The sequence below is a fragment of the Ascaphus truei genome, chromosome 12 (genome assembly GCF_040206685.1).
Source record: "Ascaphus truei isolate aAscTru1 chromosome 12, aAscTru1.hap1, whole genome shotgun sequence".
Classification (NCBI taxonomy): domain Eukaryota; kingdom Metazoa; phylum Chordata; class Amphibia; order Anura; family Ascaphidae; genus Ascaphus; species Ascaphus truei.
The window spans coordinates 50,698,321-50,724,370 of NC_134494.1; the positions used below are offsets into that span (position 1 = coordinate 50,698,321).

Genomic DNA, 26,050 nt, shown 5'->3' on the forward strand with positions numbered 1-26,050 from the left:
CATAATTACCCCGTAATGGAAGTGTCAAATGTTTTGTTGGTATTACAAATAACTTCTGATGGATTTGAACATCTTTCAATCTCTGTGAGTCTAATTCTGAAAAGTCTCCTCGATATACAACTGGTTCAAAAGATGTTGCACCAGACTTCTCCAACGTAACAAATCCCATTTAATTCAATGGGATTGCTTTTTTGGTGGGTGAAATCTGGGGGAATTTTTGTACCAGTTTTGCAGCGGGGATTCCAAAGAGCAGTAATAAGATACCGGTGATGCCGTTGCATTGTTTACTTATTAAATACTACAGTGTATTTGGGTAGCGACAGTATGGACATATGAGTCTATTAATAAAATGTCAAATTAAATGTACCCATTGACCTTTGACATTGAAGGCAAGCAACTCCAAATAGCCATGTAGTTTAGCATGGAAATGGGACTTATGAAAAGAGAAAAAGACAGATGGTCTAAGGAAGAAGAATTTGTGGTTTGAAAATGATACCAATTGTATCCCAAGATTAAAGGTCAATGAAGATACCGAAAAGGCTTTGAATATGCAACAAACACAATGGCCACATCTCTACAGGTACATCCGAATGCTGAATCGTTTTAAAGGAAACCAGAACAGTAGGAAATCTGTCTCGTATACTGACAGGTATACTGTGTGCTACACTGTCACACTGCTCAGATTTTAGGGTTATCCCTGCTTCAGCACATGTGGCTCAGTCAGTGGCTCAGTTGAAGACCGAGCCACTGATTGAGCCACCTGTGCTGAAGCTGGAATATTCTTAAAACCTGACCTTTTGGGGTGTCTTGAGGCCTGGAGTTGAGCCCCTGCTGTGCAGTACCCACATATAAATTGGCATTGAAGAAATGTACACGTTTGAGGATATGTAAATAAAGAAGCCAAATGAAAAAAAAAATTAAATTCAATGTTTTTGATGTACAACAATCGTCCTCTCTCATACAGTAGTATCCAGACACATTCCTGAACATTAGTTGATTAGTGTTTTTATAGAGATCTCCTAGATCTCCTTTATCGCTGGGTGAATCAGTTGTATTGTCATAATAAGCCATTTGCAGAAATTATATTGGTTAGAAAAGCCATTGCCAAATATGGACCAGGTTTTCGAGCAGATGTTTTTATGTATTTGTATCTAATGAATTATTTCACAGGTTTATTTTCATGCACAATGGATCTCTTTCTTTCTAGGTATATATTCCCTTTTTGTATTTTACATTAAAGTAAATAGCTGCGGTTAGATGTGTTTTGCATAAGAAATAATGACGTGTCTTTAGAATTGACTTTGAACACTTACATCCTGGGAATATGAAGTATAATTTGAGTATAATGTGGTCTATAATAAAATGCCTGTACTCGGCAAACAGGGTTATCTGTGTTTTGCAGAAACCCCAGTAGCTCCCGGCAATCCCTTTAACAAGAGAGAATTCCATTTTGACTTTACAGCCAGTCATCATATTTGTTTGTTTTAATGGCGTTGTTGAATTACTAGACCAGGGGTCTGCAACATTTCAAGGGAGAAGAGCCTTTTTTTGCTTTTATCTTTGACCACAATATTTAGAGAGCGGCAACACATACATGATTATGAATACACCCCCACGCATGCATACATATACTGTACACACACTAATACTGTGTGTTAATGTGTGTATGTGTGTATATATGCACAAATAAAAGCATTTCGTTAGCCACAGAACGGTATCATCTATTTATTTTTTGATTACATGTATATATATTGTGACATAGTCCAAAGATGTTAGGCAGCTTTCTGCCCCATTTTAGGTCAGAAAGTGCAGGAATAGTTAAAAATGATCCGTTCCACAGCTTCCCATTAACGCAGGCAGCTGGATGGAAAATCCAGACCACAGATTATAATGGCTCTAGTTCTCCCTCACCTGCTCTTCTAATCACATGCACAGGTATTTAGAGCAGAGAGGTTTTGCATTTCACTCTCTCCTTAGAGCCTGGAGGCTGGGGGTATCGCTGCTCCCCTGTTTCCAGTGTCCGGGTTGACGGGCCCTCCACGTATCACAGTACCAGAGGATTTGCCTGGACACCACAAGCAGATAAGACAAAACAAATGGTTACTGCTGTTGCTAAAAGACTGTGCTGTATCTTGTGACCCTAAATGAGAGAGCATTGTTTTAAGCTGGGGAACCAGTTTAGTTGGCCAGCAGCTGTTAGAGAGACTGATTCTGATGTGTAGTTAGATCCCTGAAAGGGATAGGATTTTGCTTATATGATTTTGGTTTTATTTCTTGAAATAACAGTGTGGGAAATATTGTAACACTGAAATATGTGAACTGCTGAATGAAAGTATCTGAGTACCTCTAACCTTCACATGTTAAAGCTGCAGTACCTTACTTGGATGAAAATAAAGCAGGCAGAAGCCTGAGTTAAGCAGCATAATACTTTGCATGATCCTGTTTGTTGTATAATTAACCCTAGAAGACTGTGTCGGGAAGAACCCAGACAGACGTCAGCACTACAAAAGAGGGGCGTTTGTCACATATGGTGGAGAATGCGGGTCGACACTAAAAAGTCTGTGGGTTTGCAAATAAATGCGGGGGTTTAAAATGGCCGCCCAGCTGAACTAAAGTACAGATGCTATGAGTGAAGTCTGTCCCACTGTGTATATCAGTTGTGCTTCTAGCATACACAGAGAATGTGTGAGGTGTGGATGCAATAGCACCCTGAACCCAAACAGAAAACCAAAATGTTTTGCTGAAGAAAAAAAATTGCATCTAGCAAGTGCTGTTTGTAAAGCTAATGCCTTTTGCTGAAGTGAGTGAATTTGCAGCTAGCAAGTGCTGTATGTAAGTTGCTGAAGTGAGTGAAATTGCAGCTAGCAAATTGTCCCTGCCGGGTTTCTAAAATGGCCGACGTGAAATGTTTGTTTTGTAATGCACGTAATCATGAAAAACAGTGTCCCTTCAGGCCATACGATAATGATGACGACGACTCATATGTGGCCCCGGGAAGAGAGCCGTACCCACAGATGAATTTAGTATGCTGGACCTGTCCTGAAGTAGGTCACATGGAAGATGTGTGCCCCAAAATTTTCAAAGACAAACGGCTGCAAAAGCAAGCAACGCCCTGTGAGTGCAAGCAAGATGTGGAAGCTGATACCAGTGAGTGTGTGCCCAGTACCACTGATATCTCTGGAGCTAATAAAGCAAAAAGAAAGAAGAAGAAAAAGAAAACTGTTCCTCAAGTCACAGGGGAAGTGACCGAGCCACCTGAACCTGCGCTGTCAGGACATGCGTCAGAAAGGCACCGAGATGTGCTGCAGACCGGAGTGACCGGCAGAATTGTCACGGGAACAGTGGCAAAGGGAAAGGAGGAGCAAAGGGAAGCTGAATCCTTGAACCAGGATAAAGAGGCTTTGGTTTCTGCACTCCAAGCTGCCCGCCATGATTATGAAGTCCTGCGGCAGGGATTGATGAAGGAGCGAGAATGTTGGAAGAAGGAACAAGAATCTAACAATAAGGTGCGAGAATGTTGGAACAAGGAGCGAGAAGCAAACGCCGAGTTACAGAGGTGTATACTTCCAGCTTTACAAGAGCACGAGACTTTGAAGAAAACAGAGTCTCTCTTACGGAGTGAGCTGGAAGAGGTGACGACTAGTCTGAAAAAGGCCAACACCGTAATTGCCACCATAGAGGAAAAACAGATTAAGTCTGACAAATCGATTGCTATCCTAAAACAGAAATACGGGAAGGCTCTGCAAGAGGTTCACACGCTCAGCACAGAGGTGCAAAACTCACTCCTGGAGGGCCACGGTCTGAACACAGAGCTGGGAATATTGAAAGAAACCTATGAGAATGCCCTGAGTAATTTAGAGACTGTAAAGAGAGAGAATGTAATTCTGAAACAGAAAAATTCAGACTTGACTGACCAGATCAGTGAAGGTGATAAGAAGCTTCACCAAGCAGCAAAAGTGGAGAAGCAATTGATCCAGGAAAAGCTAGAAATACAGGAAGAGCTGCAGAAGCAGATGGCTGAGCGCGAGATACAGTGCGCCGAAATGGAGGAGGTGTCCGTCCGTCAGGTGGTCTGCCTGACATTGCGCTATGAAAGCGAGATGGCCGATATCCACAAGCAGCTGGACCACACGGCAAATGAGGGGGCCCGGCTGCTGCTGGAGCTGAACAAGACCCGAGAGGAGCACCTGCAGCTGCAGGTCAAGAATAGAAAAAATGAAACAGAGTTAAACTTTGCTCTGAAACAAATGACAGACATGGAGTCGCAACTCAACTCCAAAGAAGTTGAATTAGCAGCTGCACTGAGTGGAAAAAGAAATAAAGGACAGCAACAAAGACGCTACCAGGACATGGGAGAAGCTGCTAAAGTGGTTCAGTCGGGCTATCAATCCTACCTCCTAACCAAGCAAGCTGTACGTTCCTATACACTTAAAGTCAATGTCCTCACTGATGACAAAGAGGAAGGAGAAAGAATTGACTTTGATTGTGCTGCTGTTATTCCAGAAACAGATAGGCACCCTCCTGAGAATATTCTCCCTGATCTGGGATTCAAAAATCCAGATCCTCAATTTCATTTACGTTGTCCAGAAGATTATCAAACTAGTGAACGCAGCCAGGCCACCACAGAAGATGTTTTAGCCAAGTGGGTGGCAGTTCCTGAAAACACAAACTTGTTGACAGATCCTGATGACGTTGTTAATATGGACTACGTTTGTACAGAGGCAACTAGGTCTTCAAAACGCAAAGGCCTGGTAATGGCCCCAAAAGGGAAATCAAAGATTGAAAAGAAAAAGCAACAAAGGTCAACACGGCGCCTGAATAGTTCCAGATCTCGCCACTCTGGACCACACTGTGGAGCCAAGGAGAATCCGGACCGAGGGTCTCGTCAGTGGCTGAAGAAACAGTCCAGTCATTTGCAGGCTGCAGCGGGTGTTGAAATAAAGTCAGAGGGTGTAATGGACTGGAAGTCAAGAAAAAAAAAAAAAAAAAAAAAAAAAGGAAAAATGTTTGGGAACTGACCGATTTTTATGTTATACGAGTGGACTATGTCACTACTACAGTATATGCTATACTATGCCTTTAGAAAAGCATTTTTGTAAATATTGCAATGTTGTATTTTTTTTTCTCTTCATTGAAAATGTAGGTAAAACTGCAAATTAATATACAGGGTTGATGGCCCTTAAGATTACAAGGCTGTAGTATAAAAAACAAAACAAACAAAAAAAAAAAAAAAAAAAAATTGTGGTAGCTTACAATATAGAAAAAAAAAATGCCCTTTTCGGTTGGTAAATATATAATGAAGTTCATATTCGTGTCATGTGAATACTTAATATTGTACTGAGGAGTTAGCTCAAGTATTTCAGGTAGGACGCTCACCCCAGTGAGGTCCATGGCCGCTCACCCCAGTAGGTGTGAGCTGGGGAGGGGGATATGTGACATAGTCCAAAGATGTTAGGCAGCTTTCTGCCCCATTTTAGGTCAGAAAGTGCAGGAATAGTTAAAAATGATCCGTTCCACAGCTTCCCATTAACGCAGGCAGCTGGATGGAAAATCCAGACCACAGATTATAATGGCTCTAGTTCTCCCTCACCTGCTCTTCTAATCACATGCACAGGTATTTAGAGCAGAGAGGTTTTGCATTTCACTCTCTCTCCTTAGAGCCTGGAGGCTGGGGGTATCGCTGCTCCCCTGTTTCCAGTGTCGGGGTTGACGGGCCCTCCACGTATCACAGTACCAGAGGATTTGCCTGGACACCACAAGCAGATAAGACAAAACAAATGGTTACTGCTGTTGCTAAAAGACTGTGCTGTATCTTGTGACCCTAAATGAGAGAGCATTGTTTTAAGCTGGGGAACCAGTTTAGTTGGCCAGCAGCTGTTAGAGAGACTGATTCTGATGTGTAGTTAGATCCCTGAAAGGGATAGGATTTTGCTTATATGATTTTGGTTTTATTTCTTGAAATAACAGTGTGGGAAATATTGTAACACTGAAATATGTGAACTGCTGAATGAAAGTATCTGAGTACCTCTAATCTTCACATGTTAAAGCTGCAGTACCTTACTTGGATGAAAATAAAGCAGGCAGAAGCCTGAGTTAAGCAGCATAATACTTTGCATGATCCTGTTTGTTGTATAATTAACCCTAGAAGACTGTGTCGGGAAGAACCCAGACAGACGTCAGCACTACAAAAGAGGGGCGTTTGTCACAATATATATATATATATATATATATATACAGTGTTTGACAAACCTATACATTTGCTCGCCCCGGGCGAGTGGATTTAACCCCCGGGCGAGTAAATATTGGCCCAAGCAGCACACGTTTGGTACTAGGTGGCGAGTAGATTTTTTTGTGTGGCGAGTAGATTTTTTGGTGATTTGTCAACCACTGTATATATATATATATATATATATGCAAATACAGTTGTATTTGCATATTTGCTTTCCTGTGGAGGGTTTTTGTCACTTTTTTTACTCACCATAACTTAACTCAGTATTATGATATAATTTATAATATATATATTATAATACTGAGTTAAGTTATGGTGAGTAAAAAAAGTGACAAAAACCCTCCACAGGAAAGCAAATATGCAAATACAACTGTATTTGCATATATATATATATATATATATACACACACACACACACACACACACACACACACACACACACACACACACACACACACGGTTATTTGTGTCTTGTTTTCTACAATATATTATTTATTATCTCACCTGAGTGCTGTCTGCTGATTCTCATCCAAATGGTATCTTATATTTATATATATATATATATATATATATATATATATATATATATATATATATATATATATATATATATATATATATACAAAAACCCTCCACAGCAAAGCATATAGCAAATGGAAATATTACTGTATGCTCACAGGCCTGTCTAAGACATGCAAATGAACATTCAGTAATATTTCCATTTGCTATATGCTTTGCTGTGGAGGGTTTTTGTCACTTTTTTTACTCACCATAACTTAACTCAGTATTATGATATAATTTATAATATATATATTATAATACTGAGTTAAGTTATGGTGAGTAAAAAAAGTGACAAAAACCCTCCACAGGAAAGCAAATATGCAAATACAACTGTATTTGCATATATATATATATATATATATATATATATATATATATATATACATACACACACACACACACACACACACACACACACACACACACACACACACACACACACAGTTATTTGTGTCTTGTTTTCTACAATATATTATTTATTATCTCACCTGAGTGCTGTAGGCTGATTCTCATCCAATGGTATCTTATATTTATATATATATATATATATATATATATATATATATATATATATATATATATATATATATATATATACACAAAAACCCTCCACAGCAAAGCATATAGCAAATGGAAATATTACTGTATGCTCACAGGCCTGTCTAAGACATGCAAATGAACATTCAGTAATATTTCCATTTGCTATATGCTTTGCTGTGGAGGGTTTTTGTCACTGTTTTTACCCACCATAACTTAACTAAGTATTTGTATATATATATATATATATATATATATATATATATATATATATATATATATATAATCCAAAAATAAATAGTTGATACCGTTCTGTGGCTAACGAAATGCTTTTATTTGTGCGAGCTTTCGAGATACACTGATCTCTTCTTCCGGCGATGTTACAATGAATGAAGTAAGCAAAGGGTATACTTAAAAACAGCGTCTCTTGGTATGGTATCTGTGCTGGTCCTTCCCCCGGTGTTCAGGTGTTTTAGCAGAACGGTATCATCTATTTATTTTTTGATTATTGAAGCTCGGCTAACACGGTACTGATACCTCTACATGTGTATATATATATATATATATATACTGTATATGACAAACTTACTTCAATCAGAATTAGCTAAAGAAAAAAGATACCATTTTTAATTTGATTTCTGCGGTTGGACTTCTTTGCTCTATGTTCGGCATATATTCCCCCAACTCCCTCTCTTACACCACCCCTCTCACTCTCCCCCACTCAATCACTCCTGCCCACACTCAATTATCCCCCCCCCCACACACACACACACACAATTCCTCTCTTCTCCCCTCCCGCCCTCTATTATCCCCCACCACCAAATGTCCCCAACAGAATTATTCCCCACACATAATTATCCCCCACCCTGAATTTCTCTTCCCTCCCCCGACACCCCCAACCCCCCTTCCAATTCCCCTCCCCCTCCTTACTCCCCGCAGCACTTACAGACGCTGTCGGCTCTGGCGAAGCTTAGGTAACCAACAGTGTACGTGGCAGATGTTGTCCGGATCCCGCCTCATGCTGCGCATCTGCTCCCGCGTTGTGAAGCGTCTGGCTGGCCCATCTTCTGGCGTCGCAGAGCGTGAACAAGCCGGAGAAGGCGTTGTAGGCAGAGAGTAGTGCCTGCCTCCCGGAATGAGCCACTAGTAGTGCCGCATACCTTGCTGACCCCTGTACTAGACGCTTAATAAAGGCCTGGCCATACATTGCTTGGAATTGCGCAGAAAGAAGATCTTTTTCCTATGCTAAACGGAGAAGACAGAAACATACGGAACAATCATTGTGACATTTGACATCAAATTGGCCTGAAATCTAAAGAGATAGATAATGTCACAAATGAGGTGGCATATGTATCAATGCACAGGAAACTGTGCTTTAACACACTGCTAAGTTATGTCAAATGGAAGCAATACAGTTTCTCACGTCCCCTGCAAACTGTTAGCCAAGTCAGAAAATGACAAACTCCATTCATTGTTTTTTTAATGATAACACACAAAACGGTTCTGTGTCTTTATTTACAGTGTATACAAATCCCACTTGTGAGCACATTCACATCTCAGACAGGTCTGCAGCCCTGCTTTTCCGTCTTATCTCTTAGCATACAATACTTGCACTGCAGCCAGGAATTCTGGGTAATGACATGGAAATGAGCACACGGTCTGTATTTAGTGACATACGATGATATATTGCAGCAGTGGGTTTCTGTGGCCCTAAATGCAGTTATTTAGTATAATTCTGTACAGGCATAACGCGGTTTAAGGACACTCACTTTAAGTACACTCGCGATTAAGTACATATCGCTCAATAGGCAAATAGCAGCTCACGTATGCGCCTGTCAGCACATCCTGAACAGCAATACCGGCTCCCTACCTGTACCGAAGCTGTGCGCAAGCGGCGAGATGATAGAGCCTGTTATAAATGCGTTATTTACATCAGTTATGCACGTGTATGATGATTGCCGTACAGTACATGCATCAATAAGTGGGGAAAAGGGAGTGCTTCACTTTAAGTACATTTTCACTTTACATACATGCTCCAGTCCCATTACGTACGTTGCGGGGTATGCCTGTGTTACATACATGCTCCGGTCCCATTATGTACGTTAATGTGGGGTATGCCTGTATTTAGTCAGTTTCTACTTCTATTATACACTACCGACACAGTTTATTGCACTGCGGCCAGTTCCGCAGGCCGGGAGATTTCCCGGCTTGCTAGTGACGCGCGGTCACGCGTCATCGGGAGCCTGCGCCCCCTGCACGCGCGTCCAGGGCTCCCCGAGGGAGCCCTGGTGTCCCGCGATGTGGGGGACGGCGGCAGGGGGTTCCGGGGGACCCGGCGGACCCGGCAGCGGGAGGGAGAGCGCCCCGATCGGAGGGCGCTCTTCCGCTGCTTCGGCGCGCGCCCGGCACCCTCCGGCGCGCGCCAGTTTACTGCTGCGGCCGAGAACGGGCAAATGCTCGAATAAACTCGGCCGCAGCAGTACCTTGGTAGCCAACCAGCAACAAGGACTGTCAGACCAGCAACATGGACTATCCGAGCAGCAACAAGGACTGTCAGACCAGCAACAAGGACTGTCATACCAGCAACAAGGACTGTCAGACCAGCAACAAGGACTCTCCGAGCAGCAACAAGGACTCTCCGAGCAGCAACAAGGACTCTCCGAGCAGCAACAAGGACTGTCAGACCAGCAACAAGGACTCTCCGAGCAGCAACAAGGACTCTCCGAGCAGCAACCAGGACTCTCCGAGCAGCAACAAGGACTGTTAGACCAGCAACAAGGACTGTCAGACCAGCAACAAGGACTGTCAGACCAGCAACAAGGACTGTCAGACCAGCAACAAGGACTGTCAGACAAGCAACAAGGACTATCCGAGCAGCATCAAGGACTCTCCGAGCAGCATCAAGGACTCTCCGAGCAGCAACAAGGACTGTCAGACCAGCAACAAGGACTGTCCGAGCAGCAACAAGGACTGTCCGAGCAGCAACAAGGACTGTCCGAGCAGCAACAAGGACTGTCCGAGCAGCAACAAGGACTGTCCGAGCAGCAACAAGGACTGTCCGAGCAGCAACAAGGACTGTCCGAGCAGCAACAAGGACTGTCAGACCAGCAACAAGGACTGTCAGACCAGCAACAAGGACTGTCAGACGAGCAACAAGGACTCTCCGAGCAGCAACAAGGACTGTCCGAGCAGCAACAAGGACTGTCCGAGCAGCAACAAGGACTGTCCGAGCAGCAACAAGGACTGTCTGAGCAGCAACAAGGACTGTCAGACCAGCAACAAGGACTGTCCGAGCAGCAACAAGGACTGTCCGAGCAGCAACAAGGACTGTCCGAGCAGCAACAAGGACTGTCCGAGCAGCAACAAGGACAGTCCGAGCAGCAACAAGGACTGTCCGAGCAGCAACAAGGACTGTCAGACCAGCAACAAGGACTGTCAGACCAGCAACAAGGACTGTCATACGAGCAGCAACAAGGACTGTCATACGAGCAGCAACAAGGACTATCCTAGCAGCAACAAGGACTTTCCGAGCAGCAACAAGGACTTTCCGAGCAGCAACAAGGACTTTCCGAGCAGCAACAAGGACTGTCAGACCAGCAACAAGGACTGTCCGAGCAGCAACAAGGACTGTCCGAGCAGCAACAAGGACTGTCCGAGCAGCAACAAGGACTGTCCGAGCAGCAACAAGGACTGTCCGAGCAGCAACAAGGACTGTCAGACGAGCAGCAACAAGGACTGTCAGACGAGCAGCAACAAGGACTGTCAGACGAGCAGCAACAAGGACTTTCCGAGCAGCAACAAGGACTTTCCGAGCAGCAACAAGGACTTTCCGAGCAGCAACAAGGACTGTCAGACCAGCAACAAGGACTGTCAGACCAGCAACAAGGACTATCCGAGCAGCAACAAGGACTGTCCGAGCAGCAACAAGGACTGTCCGAGCAGCAACAAGGACTGTCCGAGCAGTATGATCTTCTAAATTACGTCTGTACAATTTCCTACCGGTTTTCACAAATGTACTGCATTGCCGATGTCTGATTTTTTTGTTTCAGAATGATAAAAAAATGTGTTGACTTTTTAATCTCAGTAAATATTATATGTAAGTTCTACTGATCCAATATCTTATTTCTTGGCGTTAAAACCTTGTGTGGTTTGGAATGGTCTTTTTTTCTCCTGTGTCCTAATACATATTTACACAATAGAAACATATAAGCCTTTTTGGGTAATTACTTGTCCCTTTAGCTGTATCCAAGTGTGGTTTTCAGTTAAAAAGGAGTATTTATATTTTCTACTGACTTACAGATCTATTATTAGCACTTTAGTCCAACTTGACTCTTGTGAAATATGTATCTATTAGCTGGCATATTGTTGCATGATGGATGCAGACATTACTAATTTAGTAATGCAAATAAAAATGCCACTTGTGCGCTCATTCACATGTCTCAGACATGTCTGCAACCCTTCCTTTTCCCATTATTAGCTTGGCATTCAATGCTTCCACTGCAGCCAGGGATTCTGGGTAATGACATGCAAATGAGCCATCAAAGTGTTTCACCTTTTGTTTCTTGTCCATTTTAACATAATCGCCTTCCTTGAAGATCAATAAACATCCTTGTGCACGACTTTTACAAGTTCCGCTATGATATGAATACACTGGCCCTGAACTTTGCAAACCCCACAGGTTCTGATTTCCATTGGAAACGTTCTATTTTATACAGTACATTGGTTCTGTAGAGATGACCAGTTTTTATTCGGTCTACCACAAGGATAAAATTCCCATTTTACCTTGTCAGATACAGTTCATGTACAATTTCATTTTGCTCCCGGCAGCAATTCAGCAACACACTAAAACACACTAAAATGCTTCAAGCGCTGGGGAAATAAACTCGGCATAGAAAAAGAATCCTGTGGTCTAATGTCTTTCTTTTTCTGCTTCGAACAACATTAGTCATTTTTGTAAATAATGAGTGAACTAGAAATTGGCAGAAGTGAATTTTTTTCTTTATTAAGCACCCTTGTCGTTTACATTTTCTTGCTTTCAATACCATTTGGTAATGATTTTTCTGTCCTGTCAGCAGTCCTCGGCGATCACCCAGTGCACATGTTGTTCTTGGCGTACTCTTTCAGGAAGTCCTTCCATCCCAGGGTAATTACGCTGGTCACCAACGCTTGCGTACCCTTCGTCAAGCCACTTTTTGTCTGTAGCCCCTGATAGCAAGGGTAGCATTTGATGCATTTGAGTGAAAATTAAAACAAAAAGTGTACAGAGCTTTTGAAAGCTCATAGGTTTCCTTTTCAAGTGTTTTTACATTTCTTCAGTATAAGGCGATTACTGTTTTTTTAATTTGGACTAACGATTGATACTTTAGGGCAAATAATACTGATTTACAAGAGTACATTTTACCATCAGTATTGCTTGGCCCGAGGAAGAGAGTAGAACTCCTGCATGCTCATCCTTAAATATCAAGTGTTGGTCCAATTAAAAAATAGTTATCACCTAATACCGAAGTACTCTGTTATTTTCTACTCTAGCCGTTTGCATGTTGTGGACTTCTGTCTATGCATGATACATTTACAGTACTAACTAAGCATTCTGAGCATTGAATTAAATGGCTGGCTGGCTCAACTTCACAGATGAGTTCCTGATGTTCTGAGACCTGATTAGGGAAATAAATATTATTTTATGGCAAATCGCTGGATATCAATGGTAAACGGAATGACACAATTTGTTACGCTCTCTATTGCAATGATTGTGATTGGTGTGCGAGGGTGTAATAAAGGAAAAGCCTGGTGAAAGACTAGTGACAACATGAGGAGATAGCATCAGGTCAACAGAAACCCCTCCTTTTATCACAAGCTGGGGTGCTCTTGTCTATGTATTTGATGAGTTAAATATTCCAAAAGCATGATCAGCTCAATATTTGTGGTCACAGAAAGAGAATTTTGTATTTCTAATCCTAATTAATTTAGGGACAATCTTAAAAGTCAAAGTAAAGTCAAATCCCAGAACTCTCATTCAGTTTGGGAAAGGGTTGTACTAACCTAATCAGCTGAATTAAGAAATTGTATGAGATCATTAGCTTTCCCTTTGTTTGAAATAGCAGTATAATTGTAAACCTTGTTAGCAATGACCAAGTGGATTCATTCCTATAACCTGCATATTTATCTGTTTTCTCCATGTTTACATATTTTTATTTCTTTTTTAAGCTTTATTTTCTCTTTACTATAAGAGGAGTCCTTAGAAAAGGCATTACACATATATCACGTGAAACCAAAGCAATTATTTTTTCACATAACCAAGCAACATAAAGTTGTTTTTACCTTTAATAAAACCTGTCATAGCTTGACAAACACACACAGACTAGAAAATGCAGAGGTAATTGGTATGCTGTCTACTATATAATTGAATGTATCGCCATCATAACGAACATCATCGACTAAGAAGGAGAGGACCTCTATAGAGTTTGCATTGAAATCTACCAAAGTGATACTTGAAATAAGTGTTGGGACGCACATCTGTAAAGAGCCATGTTAATATGTATAGTTTTTGCTGGCCTGTATTCTACTATTATTAGGCAGTCTTCTGCATCACTGCACTTGTTGAATATGGCAATAATATGGCAATAATAAGACATTTCTATTTTAACTATAGATTTGATACAGTAATTTTCACAGGTTTAATTTTTTGTTAACCGCTAGCAAAATGATGCATATTATTAACAGTGTATAGAATTCTGTGCTACAGTTATGTATGCTGAATTACAAACCAATTATGCCGTGTTTTTTTATATATTAAAATAAAATAACCTAAAATTAACTGCTAAGGGATAATTGAATTGTTTTTTCAGGAGTCTTGTACACGAGGATGTCACTTTGTTATAAATGTGTGTTAACATTACAATGCTTTGCTTGAATGATGTATGTGCTTCTTTCAGGCAATGAATTATATTCCTGGGGATGGAATGAACATGGCATGTGTGGCAATGGTACAGAAACCAATGTTCCCGTGCCAAAGGAGGTCCATATTCTCAATGCTGCAAATGTGAAGTTGATTGGATGTGGAGCAGGACACTCCTTGATTCTTTGTATAACCACAGGTTAGATTATATAAAAAAAGATGTCATCCTGTTGCCTATTCTAGCACAGTTTGTCCTTTTCGACCAATTTATCAATGCGATATAGAAAAAAACGTGGAAATGCCATTAATCTATAGCTCAACTGTATTTAAGTGACTTATGTTAACAAGCTAATATTTTAACAAATATTGCTAATGTTCAAATAAACGTGTTTTATAAATGTATTTGTGTTAAACTTAAACATTTTGTTTAATGTCTTCCACAATATTTTAAATAGTGATATGCAACCCAATGAAAGTACTGGCACGTAAACCTAATAGATTCATAGCAGTAACAAAGAGTAGATACCCTATGTGGTCATCTATGGCAGGGTGCTCAACTCCAACAGCCCTCAAGAGCCCCCTATAGGGCAGGTTTTAAGAATATCAGAGACTGAGACACTGAGCCACAGATTGAGTCATGTAAATTGGTTAGGACGGTCATACTGGTTATACTGTTCACACATTTTTTTGTCAATGGAGTTTATTGGTAGAAGATCTTCACATTGTAGTGGAGCATTTTGCCACCAGGTTCTGTTGCAGCATCTTCTATCTTCTTCCCCTATTTAAAAAAAATAACCCTGTAAAGACATCTACCCCTTTGCTGGAGAATAGTTTATTCGTTTATTCCCCGACATAGGGAAGACTGCTCAATAGCATGTTGAATAAGGTGCTAAATATGGGGGATATTAGTGTAAAATGAGTTCCCGTAGAGATGGCAGTCACATCCTACATAGGTGGCACATAGGTCAACTTTTCAGCTTCATTTAAACACGGTGGACAGCTACGTGTAGGTAAGTTTTAACTTTGGTTGCATTTTAACTTTCTGCAACGAGTGCATCTTTCATGCGATTTGAACGGTGTTATTCTAGCCTTGTTGTCTCCAGATAAATGGTTTAAATACTTTTTTTCCCCTGATGAGGCAGTAATGACTACTGCACACAGAGATAATGAGTATGTGCATATACATTCTATCTACATCCCTGGCTGCGAGTACAACTCAAGTGAAATAGAAAGAGGAAGACAACCGATTTGCTCTGTCCCAGAAGAAGCAGAAGTCCAGGGGATAAGTAATAGGTGTCTGTCTACTACTTCTATCCCTTCAACACTCCAGTTTCACGAATAACGTCACAATTGAAAGTATCTGCCTCCTGTGCAGAGTGCTACCTGGCTGCAAATCTCATTTATAGCCTATCATGTATGGGTTTCATTAATGGCATTCTTTTATATAGTTTCAATTATTCCTTCAGAAAACAGTGCCATTGTCTGAAAATAGATTTAAAGAGTATCCAACACCTGTTAATGGTAAACAAAGTGGGAACGTGTTTTCTGTAAACGGTGGATAATTCATTAGGGTAGTAGTGATGTTGGTTTTCTCTTCTAATTATTTTGGAAACCACGAGTCTGCCTGTGCGCAAGAAGGCAAGACATTTGGGGCAATTAAGTGTTTTTTTCATGCAGATTGGTCTGGGTGAAAATGGTGTCAGACTTGGCAGATATGGGCAACTTGTTCATACACTTCATGGACTGGAGTTGCACACCCCCGGCCTAGAGGGATCAGAACAAATATTCTGTAAATTACTTTTGGAAGCTGAAAGAAAATACAGTGTCATTTGCTTCCATGTAATTAATGTTGGCCAATGACGTTTTAATTTCATGATTTCACATTTGTTGTTTATGACACTTTCATTGTGTTCAGAACTGAACAGAAATTAAACCGTGCATTAAGCACAGTTAATTATATTTTTATTCTATTTTCTCTCACCGTTTTCCATGCTCTATCTATAAAAATAACAAGGTAGCAGATTCTAAGCACATTGTGTTTTTTTATTACTTAGAATAAATATATAAGGGTCTATAGGCGTTATTCATAAGGCTTTGATGGTGCTGATCAGGCAATGTCGCAGCTGAATGAATAACCCCCTATATATCAGCACAAATAAACGTGTCTTGTTGCCCTGGTCCATTTGTTTTGGCAGCACAGGTGCGTCATATGGAAATCTCTAAAAACAGGCACAAGACCTACCTGCTTACCTGGGCATTTAATAAATAAACCACAACCTGACCGGCATTTAATAGCTGCAGCACCGTCCCATCCTGTATTGTATCTTTGCTTGTGTCTGGTCTCGTTTACAACCTTAAATGTTTTCTTCTTTTTCCTTTGTTGTAACTGTGAAGCACTTTGAGTCCCATTGGGAGAAAAGCACCATATAAAAAAAGGCAAAAATAAACGAAATAATCGACACCTTCATAGTGACCCTCCCAAAGCCACAAACTGGGGCAGATGGAGCAAAATTGTAGCTGAAGGGACTATGTACTAAGAAGTGATAACTGCTTTTAAGTGAGATAAAAAGCCATTACAGCGCGATACTGCACTGGTATCATTCCTTTGTGAATCTCACAGCAGACAGGATCGCGCTATAAATGCATATATCTCACTTACAAGCAGTTATCCCTGCTTTGCGCATAGCCCCCAGAAACCCCACTTATCCCTGCTTTGTGCATAGCCCCCAGAAACCCCAGTTATCCCTGCTTTGTGCATAGCCCCCAGAAACCCCACTTATCACTGCTTTGTGCATAGCCCCCAGAAACCCCACTTATCACTGCTTTGTGCATAGCCCCCAGAAACCCCACTTATCACTGCTTTGTGCATAGCCCCCAAAGTCTCCCTTATACACTGACGCAGGATGAGAGTACCCCGGTTTGGCACCAAAATTGTCTTGATACATACAGTAGATACCATAATATATAACTTACAAGTGGTATCTTCTTAATAGGTTTCTTCTGGTTCAATTAATGTTGGAGACAATTGGCAATTCCTGACGTGAACTGTATATTTACAATATATATATTTTTAATGGGGTAAAAGCGGGGCAGCTTTTAAGTTTGAGAAGAAATATAGCTTTAGTGGTTGTAGGTTATCCCATAGAGTCATTCCAAAGTCCACATCTGAGTGCCTCTCCCTTTTCTTGGCTGTACTATTTTAATTTTTTTAATTTTTTTTGTAACCAAGCATATTTGTAACTGAGAATGATTAGAAAGAAGAAGAAAAAAAGGAGGGGGGGGGGGGGGGAATTATTGAGAGCCTGTAAATATTTCAATAGATCTTACTACAAGAAGAAAAAATCTCAAAAATGTTTAGGGATAGTGATGATATATATTGTAACATACTGTAGTAAGACCTAGTAGCAAAATATAACATTGGTATTGGATGAAAATATAAGCTACAACAAATGTAACCTTTGCTAAAATTGTTTAGCACCTTATATTACCCAAAAGTGTTGAATAAAATATGTATTTCATTGTTTGATAATGTTGATTGATGTCCTCTGGGGTTCGGGAAGCTGCTTGACACCCAAGTTGTTACTTTGCGCCAGCGACAATATACGGTAGGAATCTTTCTAATCATGCTTCTTGCATTTGGCGCAGATCTCTTTGGAGCAGACGTTAACGCCACCTAAACCTGACGGATTTAGTTGATGCAGAGAGAGAGAGAGTAAAACATTTGATACATTGTATAAGATTGCTCTGACTCTCCCCTAACTCCTGCAATAACCACTCTCAAAAATGAAGCAATTAAGTAATTTGGAACAACAAATGGAACAATGCACCTTGATACCCTGATGCTGAGTCCCGCAGTGTTAAAATTCCGAAATGGGTGCCAGTTTTGGAGCAATGCTGTAATTTGTGACACTTAATACATTCTCCCCTTTGAGTATTAGTTCTGCACTTGTTTCATTCGTCGCTGTTTATGTACTGTGCAAAGTTTTGTTTCTACATATATATTTACATTGAATGTCCAATACTGGCAGAGCCTGGAATGCGTTATAGGGGTTAAAATGAAAATTACTGTAGAGCATAGAATATATTGTAAATGCTTTGCAGAGCATTAACTAGAAATTCATTGTAGGACATATACGTATTTTGTATATCACCTAGAATACAGTGTTTTGGAGACCATATCTAAAACCTTTCTCACTCACTGCCCTACACCTCTGGAATGTCTTTACCCTCAATATCCGACTTGCACCCTCTCTATCCACCTTTAAGACCCATCTTAAAACACAACTCTTTAACGAATCATACGGGTAGGTCCATGGCTGATACTATACATCTCATACATCGACCTTGGTCCCTGGTACACGCACTTACCAGAACACCCTCCTACTGTCTCTGTACGTTTCTCCTACTTACCACTTAAATTGTAAGCTCTTCGGGGCAGGGACTCCGTTTTCTTAATGATACTTTTATGTCTCAAGCGCATATACCCATTATGTGTTATGTTATCACATCACGTGGATTACTGCTGGGAAACACTATATAAATAAAGATATACATACATCTCCAGAAGGACATAAATAAATTAGTGTTTACGGAAGGGCTATTAAATGGTGCATTGTCTACATCATAAAATGTATTAGGAAAGACCTCTATATGTACAGCTTGGAGGTAAGCAGGCATATAATTGAAATGTATATAAAGGATTTCAACAATGCACAGGGTGGAAGCATATTTTAGGGAACGGGAAGTGTTAGAACATGAGGTCAATGCTCTGAAGCTAGAAGGTGGGTCGCTCAAGGGAAATATTAGAAAGTACTTCATGGAAAGGGGGTAGGATTAATGAAATAGACTCCAAACAGACGTGGCAATCATGCTGGGGTGAGACATAAGGCTATCCTAAATATGGAAGACCGCCAGGGATCAACCCGAGTCTGAGGTTTTACACAAACAGGAGAATGGGCAGACACGGTGGGCAAAGTGGCTCTCATCTGACATCACATTCTATGTTTATTTGTTTGTAGGCGATGGGTGGAGGTAATGTATAGAAAATATATTGAATACATTCAAGTGGGTTATTTATCATCGTTTCCTAGCTTCAAAATTGGTGCAAAAAGAGTGCCCGATTTGTAACAGAAAAAGATTCAGTGGGATTTCCCCCCCCCCCCCCCCTTTATTTTGCATCAGTTTTGTCCTTGTTTTGCAGCCAGGAGACTTTGATAAATACCCTCTAACCATCCTACATTATAACTGCATTACTTGGTACTGTATCAAGATGTATTTCTCTATCTAATTTAAAAATTAATTACAATTGTATTTCACCTTATTGTTTTTTTGTCCCCTTGTAACTTTGTTGTATGTATACTATACATCAGGCACTGAAACCATGATACAAAATTTATTTCATGCTAGATTGGTTTTGCATAACATTATGCATGCATCTTTACTCAATAAGTATTAAATTGCATACAGTGCTGTTCTTGGTTCTCATTTAGACAAAAGTATTTTCCTGATTTTTATAACTTCAAGTCCCAGCATTAAAATAACACTTTTTTTTTAATCCATATCGATTATTTAATAAGAACAATCTTTTTCTGAAGGATATTCATGTTGGATCTATACACCAATAAAATACAACAGAATCGTTACCGGGAAATAAATCTATACCAGCTGTTATCAGGCCATATATAGGTCCCTTGTTTCACAAGCATGCCAACAGAAACGGGAAATAAAGATTCTCCAAATATACACGATAGGATACAAGTTGTTGACGTCCTTAAAATGATGATATACAGCATGTAGGCGGGGTCAATATGACCGATGACAGCCTGATTGCACATTTGTTATGAACTATTCATTTGTATTTTCTATACAAAAAACAAAGCAACCCATAGCAAATAAATGTACAGTTTAAAATGTTTTACACTTTGCTACATAATGTATGTAAAAGTAAAGAGCTTTGAAAGAAAATATATGCCTTTTTGATACTTTTTTTTCTTTAAGGGAATTGTACAATTCCAGTATTAGTTTTTTGTCTGTTTTTTTTACATCATGCAATTCATGCTTCGGGGAAAAAAAATGAAAAAGATTCTTCTACAGCTTGTTACATTGTGGCCGTAGTAAGAGCCTGCATCACCATACCGAACATTTATCTCCCCAACTTCGAAGAAGTGTCCTTTACATCTGCGTGGAGTAAATGTTGCTTGTCCTTGTGCAGCGATCTTCTGTGCCTGCAAAGGCTCCACCCAGGCCAGAATTATCCATCACTGTTCTTGTCATCACACCATTCCAAGTCACTCTGACTGCCCCTGTTTGTATGTATTTAGCAATGACAGGACGCTCTTTGCAAAAACATGCCTGTAAAGAATACAACGAATACTTAACATTCCTCCATGTTCTTTCAAATCAAGCTGGGGTGTTTACTTTTAGAGAGCGAAAAAGGGTAGAAGAGCTACATGCAGAGGCAGCCATATTATTCTTCTCCAGTGGATTATTTTATTTTCCATGCAGTCAGCCAGAATTGAGACCTCATTGCATCTTAATATTGCTTTCTACTTTTAATAGGCGCCCATGCAACAATTCCTCCTACTGTGCTTGTGCAGACTCTTTGCATGGTTCCTATGGCTCAAAAATATCCTGAGAAATAGTGAATCTTCAATTGTTTCCAAGTTTCTGCACTGACAAAATGGTGAACCATTTTGTAGCAGCGCCAGTTGTTCCAATATCAGCCAAGATAAAAAGCATTCTACTAGCAGGACACGTTATTTGAAAACAGACTATTTGGTGCATCCACCCTTCTTCCTATATACCAATATCATGCAGCATATGGCCCGCCAGTTTACTGTATATGTAATGCCCACTTTTGGTCTTATTTTTACTATTTGATAAATGTTGTCACCTGTTATCAGTAGCACCATGCTCATAAGATGCTACTGTGAGACATGACCGCTTCAGACTTAGTCACATGGAGTATATTCAACATAGCATAGGTTGATTAATTATAAAGCTTTTTAGACCATTCTCTGCTACTGACCCATGCTACAATATGGATGGGATGATGGACCAAGAACCTCTCAATAAAGGAGAAGTGAAGGATGCAGACACTGTAGAAAGTTCTATCACATTTCCACTTAGGTTAGCTATGCTGTTTAAGCTCTGTGACATTGTTATAACCTTCGTTTGGAAGATGAAATGCAAAGTACAGCGGTGGATCAAAAACGGAATGGATTAAGAATGAAGTCAACAGTGTAGCCATTTCAGCAGGATTTCCATGCACTGTCATGCTGAGAGTCGTATCACTTGGCAACATTATCCACCGGAACATCTACGCAAAACTATGGAGACATTAAAAGCATTTTTACAAAACCAAACGTCACAGAGGATATTTAAACGTTCCACACAGTACACTGATTTTATTTAATGTTTTTCTCTTGTTGAATAGGAAAACTGTGCATTGCCAAATAAATAGAAGGTAGAGTATACAGAGGATCTTTGGAAATAGGTTTCTATTTATAGCTCAATTTCTTTGCACATTAATCTTTCTTTTGGATGTGTATTCTTTTTCTTTTCAGATCGTATCCTGCTTAATCTGTGCTGCATATTGAACATCTGTCAGTAGCTTTCATACCATCCACAATGGAAGTGACTACATGATTGAGAAGCGCTTCGGGATCCATTCGAAAATCATTTAGAACTCTCAACACTATCTTAATTAATATTTCCTTTGATAGTTTGAATATTTAATGAAATCATTGGCAATACTGAATAAGAAGCTTCAATAATCGCTTCAGTAGCTTTGCAACAAATGCTCTCATTTTACTATGTGTGGATAACAAGTAATTTTCTGTTAAAATGGTGTAAAACAAGGTTCCCGATACATTTGTGGTGACTGACTTGGCGTCTCTCTGTAACATCATTCTGCACATTATTGGTACACAGTATTTGATTTATTACTCCTGTTGCCATAGTGATACTACCCAGTTGCTCATAGCTGGAACAAAATAGCATGCAGCCATTTTCTTGCTTTCAGACATGCAGAAAATTACAGCTTGGCAAGTTCACACATAGTTACAGACAATGGAATTAAGTTGGGACAACAATAACAATGTTCTTAACATATGTCCGATGGGCCAACAAATGCTAACATTTACTATTTATTTTACCAACTGGACTCTTTCATTCAGTGTGCGGAGATTGTTTCTTGGAGCAATGCAACATGAGACCGATACAATCCCTCCACCAAAAGATATGTCCATTTTTAGGAACATCGTTATGAATTAAACCTCCAAGAACAAACTCAGGCTGAATGAAACCGTCCCATGCTTTTCTTTAGTGTATATATAGTCTAGTTGAGCGAAAGTATAGTGGAGATACTGTCATATTAACATCTCGTCAATTATCTATTTTCTGATTCTATTAAATATATAGGTTGCTATAGCATAAATGGTACGAAGGAATTTCAGAAAATATCACGAGTAAGGGTTATATAAATACTATACAAGTTTCTCTAAGTTAGCCACCTCTGTGGATGAACATCTGGCGTTTCTATATAGAACGTAAAAAATGTATCACATTGATGATGAGAATTCTTGGGCAACTCCTTACTACCCATATGTAGGGATTAGAAGGATCATGTTACCCTTTAATGCTCTGCAAGCCTCGGCAAGGATGGAATAATCAGCTCAAAACAGGGTGGAATACATAAAATCTTCAACGTCATAAACCTATTGAAGATAAACTGGAATATCCATCTGCTTATTATCTCTGAGTAAATAATTCAAGTGATTACCTTTGTAACAGTCAGTAGTCTACCAAAGTAACAGTGTTGAAAAATAGTTCAAACATACAGCACTTTTCCAAGCAGATGAAATATCATGGTAAAGCCCACAAGGTCAGGCATTGTATAGCCCCGTGAGCTAATCTTCAAGTACATTTTTGTTTAACAGAAACATGTGGAGGCCATGCAGCATTGAATACGTCTTATTTCTGTAGAGATGTAACAGGTAAGCCCTCCAAGGTGGTTGAACTTGTAAGTTATTCCAAGTGAAATGATAACTGTTCTGAACATTTAGTTTTGCTTACTGTTACTAGATTAATGGAAGACGGAACTTTTGTAGAGATACACACACCCTGGTTACAAAAGTGTGTCCTTTACATTCTACTTCTGTTCCTAAATAACATACTAAAAACCTCTCACAGGTAAGTATAGTAGTAATGAAGTATAAATGTAGGTCTAAAAAAAACCGCATTGTCTTGGGCTGTAATATTAATATTGTTTTGCTAGCCACTAAAGTATGTCTTCAGCCAGCCAGTCAGCACCTCCTCTACATACCCTTTCTTATTCCTCCATCAGGTGGGCTTGGATATTCCTCAGGTGAAAGGAGAAAGTAGGGTCCGCCTTTCTCCCGAGTGCTAGACTGCGTAAAGGACAGGCCCTCATCGGGCGTTATAGTCTGGTCTATATGGGGACAGTCTTCGTTTGCCAACGCCGCCTTGGCCACTTCACCATTCAGTTTGGAATCTTCAAACATATAAGCAGAAGGCTATTGGAAACACTGCGTATTGTAGTCAAGCGTAAATAAATGAGAATTTGGAGCGGTTTGTGACAAGAGGGAGGGAGGGGGGGTGTTTTGAAAAAGGTAGCACATTTTCTCAATCAGTACACGCATTGTACGGTGTGGGGAAAAAAAATGTAGATCACATTAGCATTTTACTCAGACAAAACAAACCCCACTGGTCTACTGTAAATGTTACATATAGAGGGGCGAGGTACATTTGTGGTTTACTCTGAAAAATAACACAAAGAAACTCTGCATGAATAACCTACTTGTGGTTGAAAAGAAACGCGTTACTGAGTGTATAGAGTGCCAATTCATAAGTTGCATGTATTCTTAGAGCAAAACCTGATCATGCTGATCTTGACGTGACATTTTTTGTGGGGGTGGTAATATTATGAATGTTTTACTGTTCTGCAATGTTCCTAATCTGAATAACAGTTTGCATTTTCTTGACCGTTGCAAATGACAATAATATGTCAACGTGAACAAGTAGCAACAACGTACGGGCTGTGACGATTCTATTGCTGATGTCATCTACAGTATCATGGCATCATTTTTGCGATGTAGATTTGACAGGGACATGCTGTATGTGAAAAGGTAAATGAAAACTTCATGTATGACTGAGATTAACGGGACCATACTCATAATGTAAAACTTAAAATAATATTTCCATCTATAAAAAGGAACTGGTCATTTCTCCGACCTAGTTTTTAATCGACTTTTTGTGATTCATTGGTATGCTACATTACCAACAGTTTTGACATAGCAGCACAATATATTACTGCCAAACACCATTGTTACATTACAGTACTTTGATAAGTCATTTGTTTTTTTTTTCAATGGGGGGATAGGGTGGGGGGGTGCAGTCTGCTTTTTAAACGGAACTGCAATTAAAAAAAGACCATTGATAGGTCCATCTCATCCTCTATTTATGGCAGTACAATGGTTCATATTGGACCTTTAGGATTAACAGTGGTAAGAAATAATGATGTGAATCTGGATTGTGATAAGCGTTCAGTACTCCACTTCATGGTTCGTTAATCGGCAGAAGACGAGGGCAGTGCTGTAACATTTCCTTCTGTATATCACCCATCTGCTTTTATTTATGCCCATCCCACATTTTCCTTTCTCCCTCTATCTTATATATCTTATATCGGTGGCTTTGTTTCTCCTATATCCTCTTGGTCGGTCATTATAAAAGTGGTTGTTGCAGCTGTGGCCAAAGTACCGGGGGAAAAGGAGGAGAAGAATCCTGGTCACCGACGGCAGCAGAGTGGGAACAGCATTAGAGGACAGAGGTTCAACCAGATTAGTGAAAGTGGGCTATATCTTGCAATATTATGTCATTTAACATAGTGGTTTAGGTTGCTAGAGACAATCTGCTAGGACCACTGGGGTCCAGATTTATTATGCTGCACTAGCCTCTTTAACGTGACATTAACCCAAATTAACACCCGTATGCACAAAATCAAATTACAGGAAATTAACCAGGTTTTACTCTTGTAAAAAAAGCATGGCGTTTTTCTAAATCACAGGCATACGAGCCAAAATTCTAGTCTTCACATATTTGCTAAGCTCCGTTAAGTATAATGCAAGGCATACTTAACTATGGCATTCCTCCCATCCAGGCCCTATAGATATCTGGGGAATAAGCAATTTTAAATATGTAAAATATATTCAAAATATTTAATTTGTTCTCTTTCTGTAGCTAACGTGATGTCCTCCCCCCCCCCCCCGATTTAACGGAGCTTTGTGAATCTAGGCCTATGTCAGTCACACTTAGTCCCATGTTGGCTAAGCGGTGTTATTCCATAAGGACACTTTCCCGCGCTATTCAGGGCTTTAGCTGTCTTCCAGCGCCGGAACGTGTGTTATTCAGAGCACCAACTCTAACTAATTACCTTTACGTTAACAAACTTTCTGAATGGGTTCTCCTCCCTGTTGTTTCTGCCTATCCTTCAGCCCATAATAGTAGACATCAAGGGACCACAGGAAGAATATACTAGAGAGAGACTTTGGGGAGTATAAGGAGAAAAAAAGCCATTTGATTTCAAATGTGCTTTGTTCTTAAATCACTTTATTCCTTTCTTGTAAATTAATGTTTTGGTAGGTTATCTTAAAATAGTATGTTGGGCCAGATAAGTTGAGAAATGCAGCACCGTTCTTTAAATGCCTTTTAATCTGTTGCTAGGTATTGCTAATATCAAGCTGACGGTTTACTATGACTTACTGTTAAGGACATTGTTATTTAAAGAGCCCACTGTAGTTTATGAAGGA

At 40.0% G+C, this 26,050-nt stretch overlaps 2 protein-coding genes across 5 annotated transcripts in view; one reads left to right on the forward strand and one right to left on the reverse strand.

The window, feature by feature from the left end:
- The window catches only part of SERGEF (secretion regulating guanine nucleotide exchange factor), a 310,832-nt gene that overhangs the window by 138,245 nt on the left and 146,537 nt on the right, over positions 1–26,050 (forward strand). For 2 of the 3 annotated variants that reach the window (XM_075567692.1, XM_075567695.1), the window contains exons 11-12: positions 14,260–14,421; positions 17,868–20,080. In XM_075567692.1, the coding sequence (XP_075423807.1) occupies positions 14,260–14,421; positions 17,868–17,899 (194 nt within the window). In that variant the 3' untranslated portion in view covers positions 17,900–20,080. Of the gene's footprint in view, positions 1–14,259; positions 14,422–17,867; positions 20,081–26,050 lie in introns of those variants that run through there. The other variant, XM_075567693.1, reaches the window with a different exon arrangement.
- KCNC1 (potassium voltage-gated channel subfamily C member 1) overlaps positions 20,399–26,050 on the reverse strand; it is a 163,728-nt gene continuing 158,076 nt past the window's right edge. The window contains exons 3-4 of one of the 2 annotated variants that reach the window (XM_075567690.1): positions 23,548–23,736; positions 20,399–21,550 (exon numbers count right to left, since the gene is read on the reverse strand). In XM_075567690.1, the coding sequence (XP_075423805.1) occupies positions 21,525–21,550; positions 23,548–23,736 (215 nt within the window). In that variant the 3' untranslated portion in view covers positions 20,399–21,524. The remainder of the gene's footprint in view (positions 21,551–23,547; positions 23,737–26,050) is intronic. The other variant, XM_075567691.1, reaches the window with a different exon arrangement.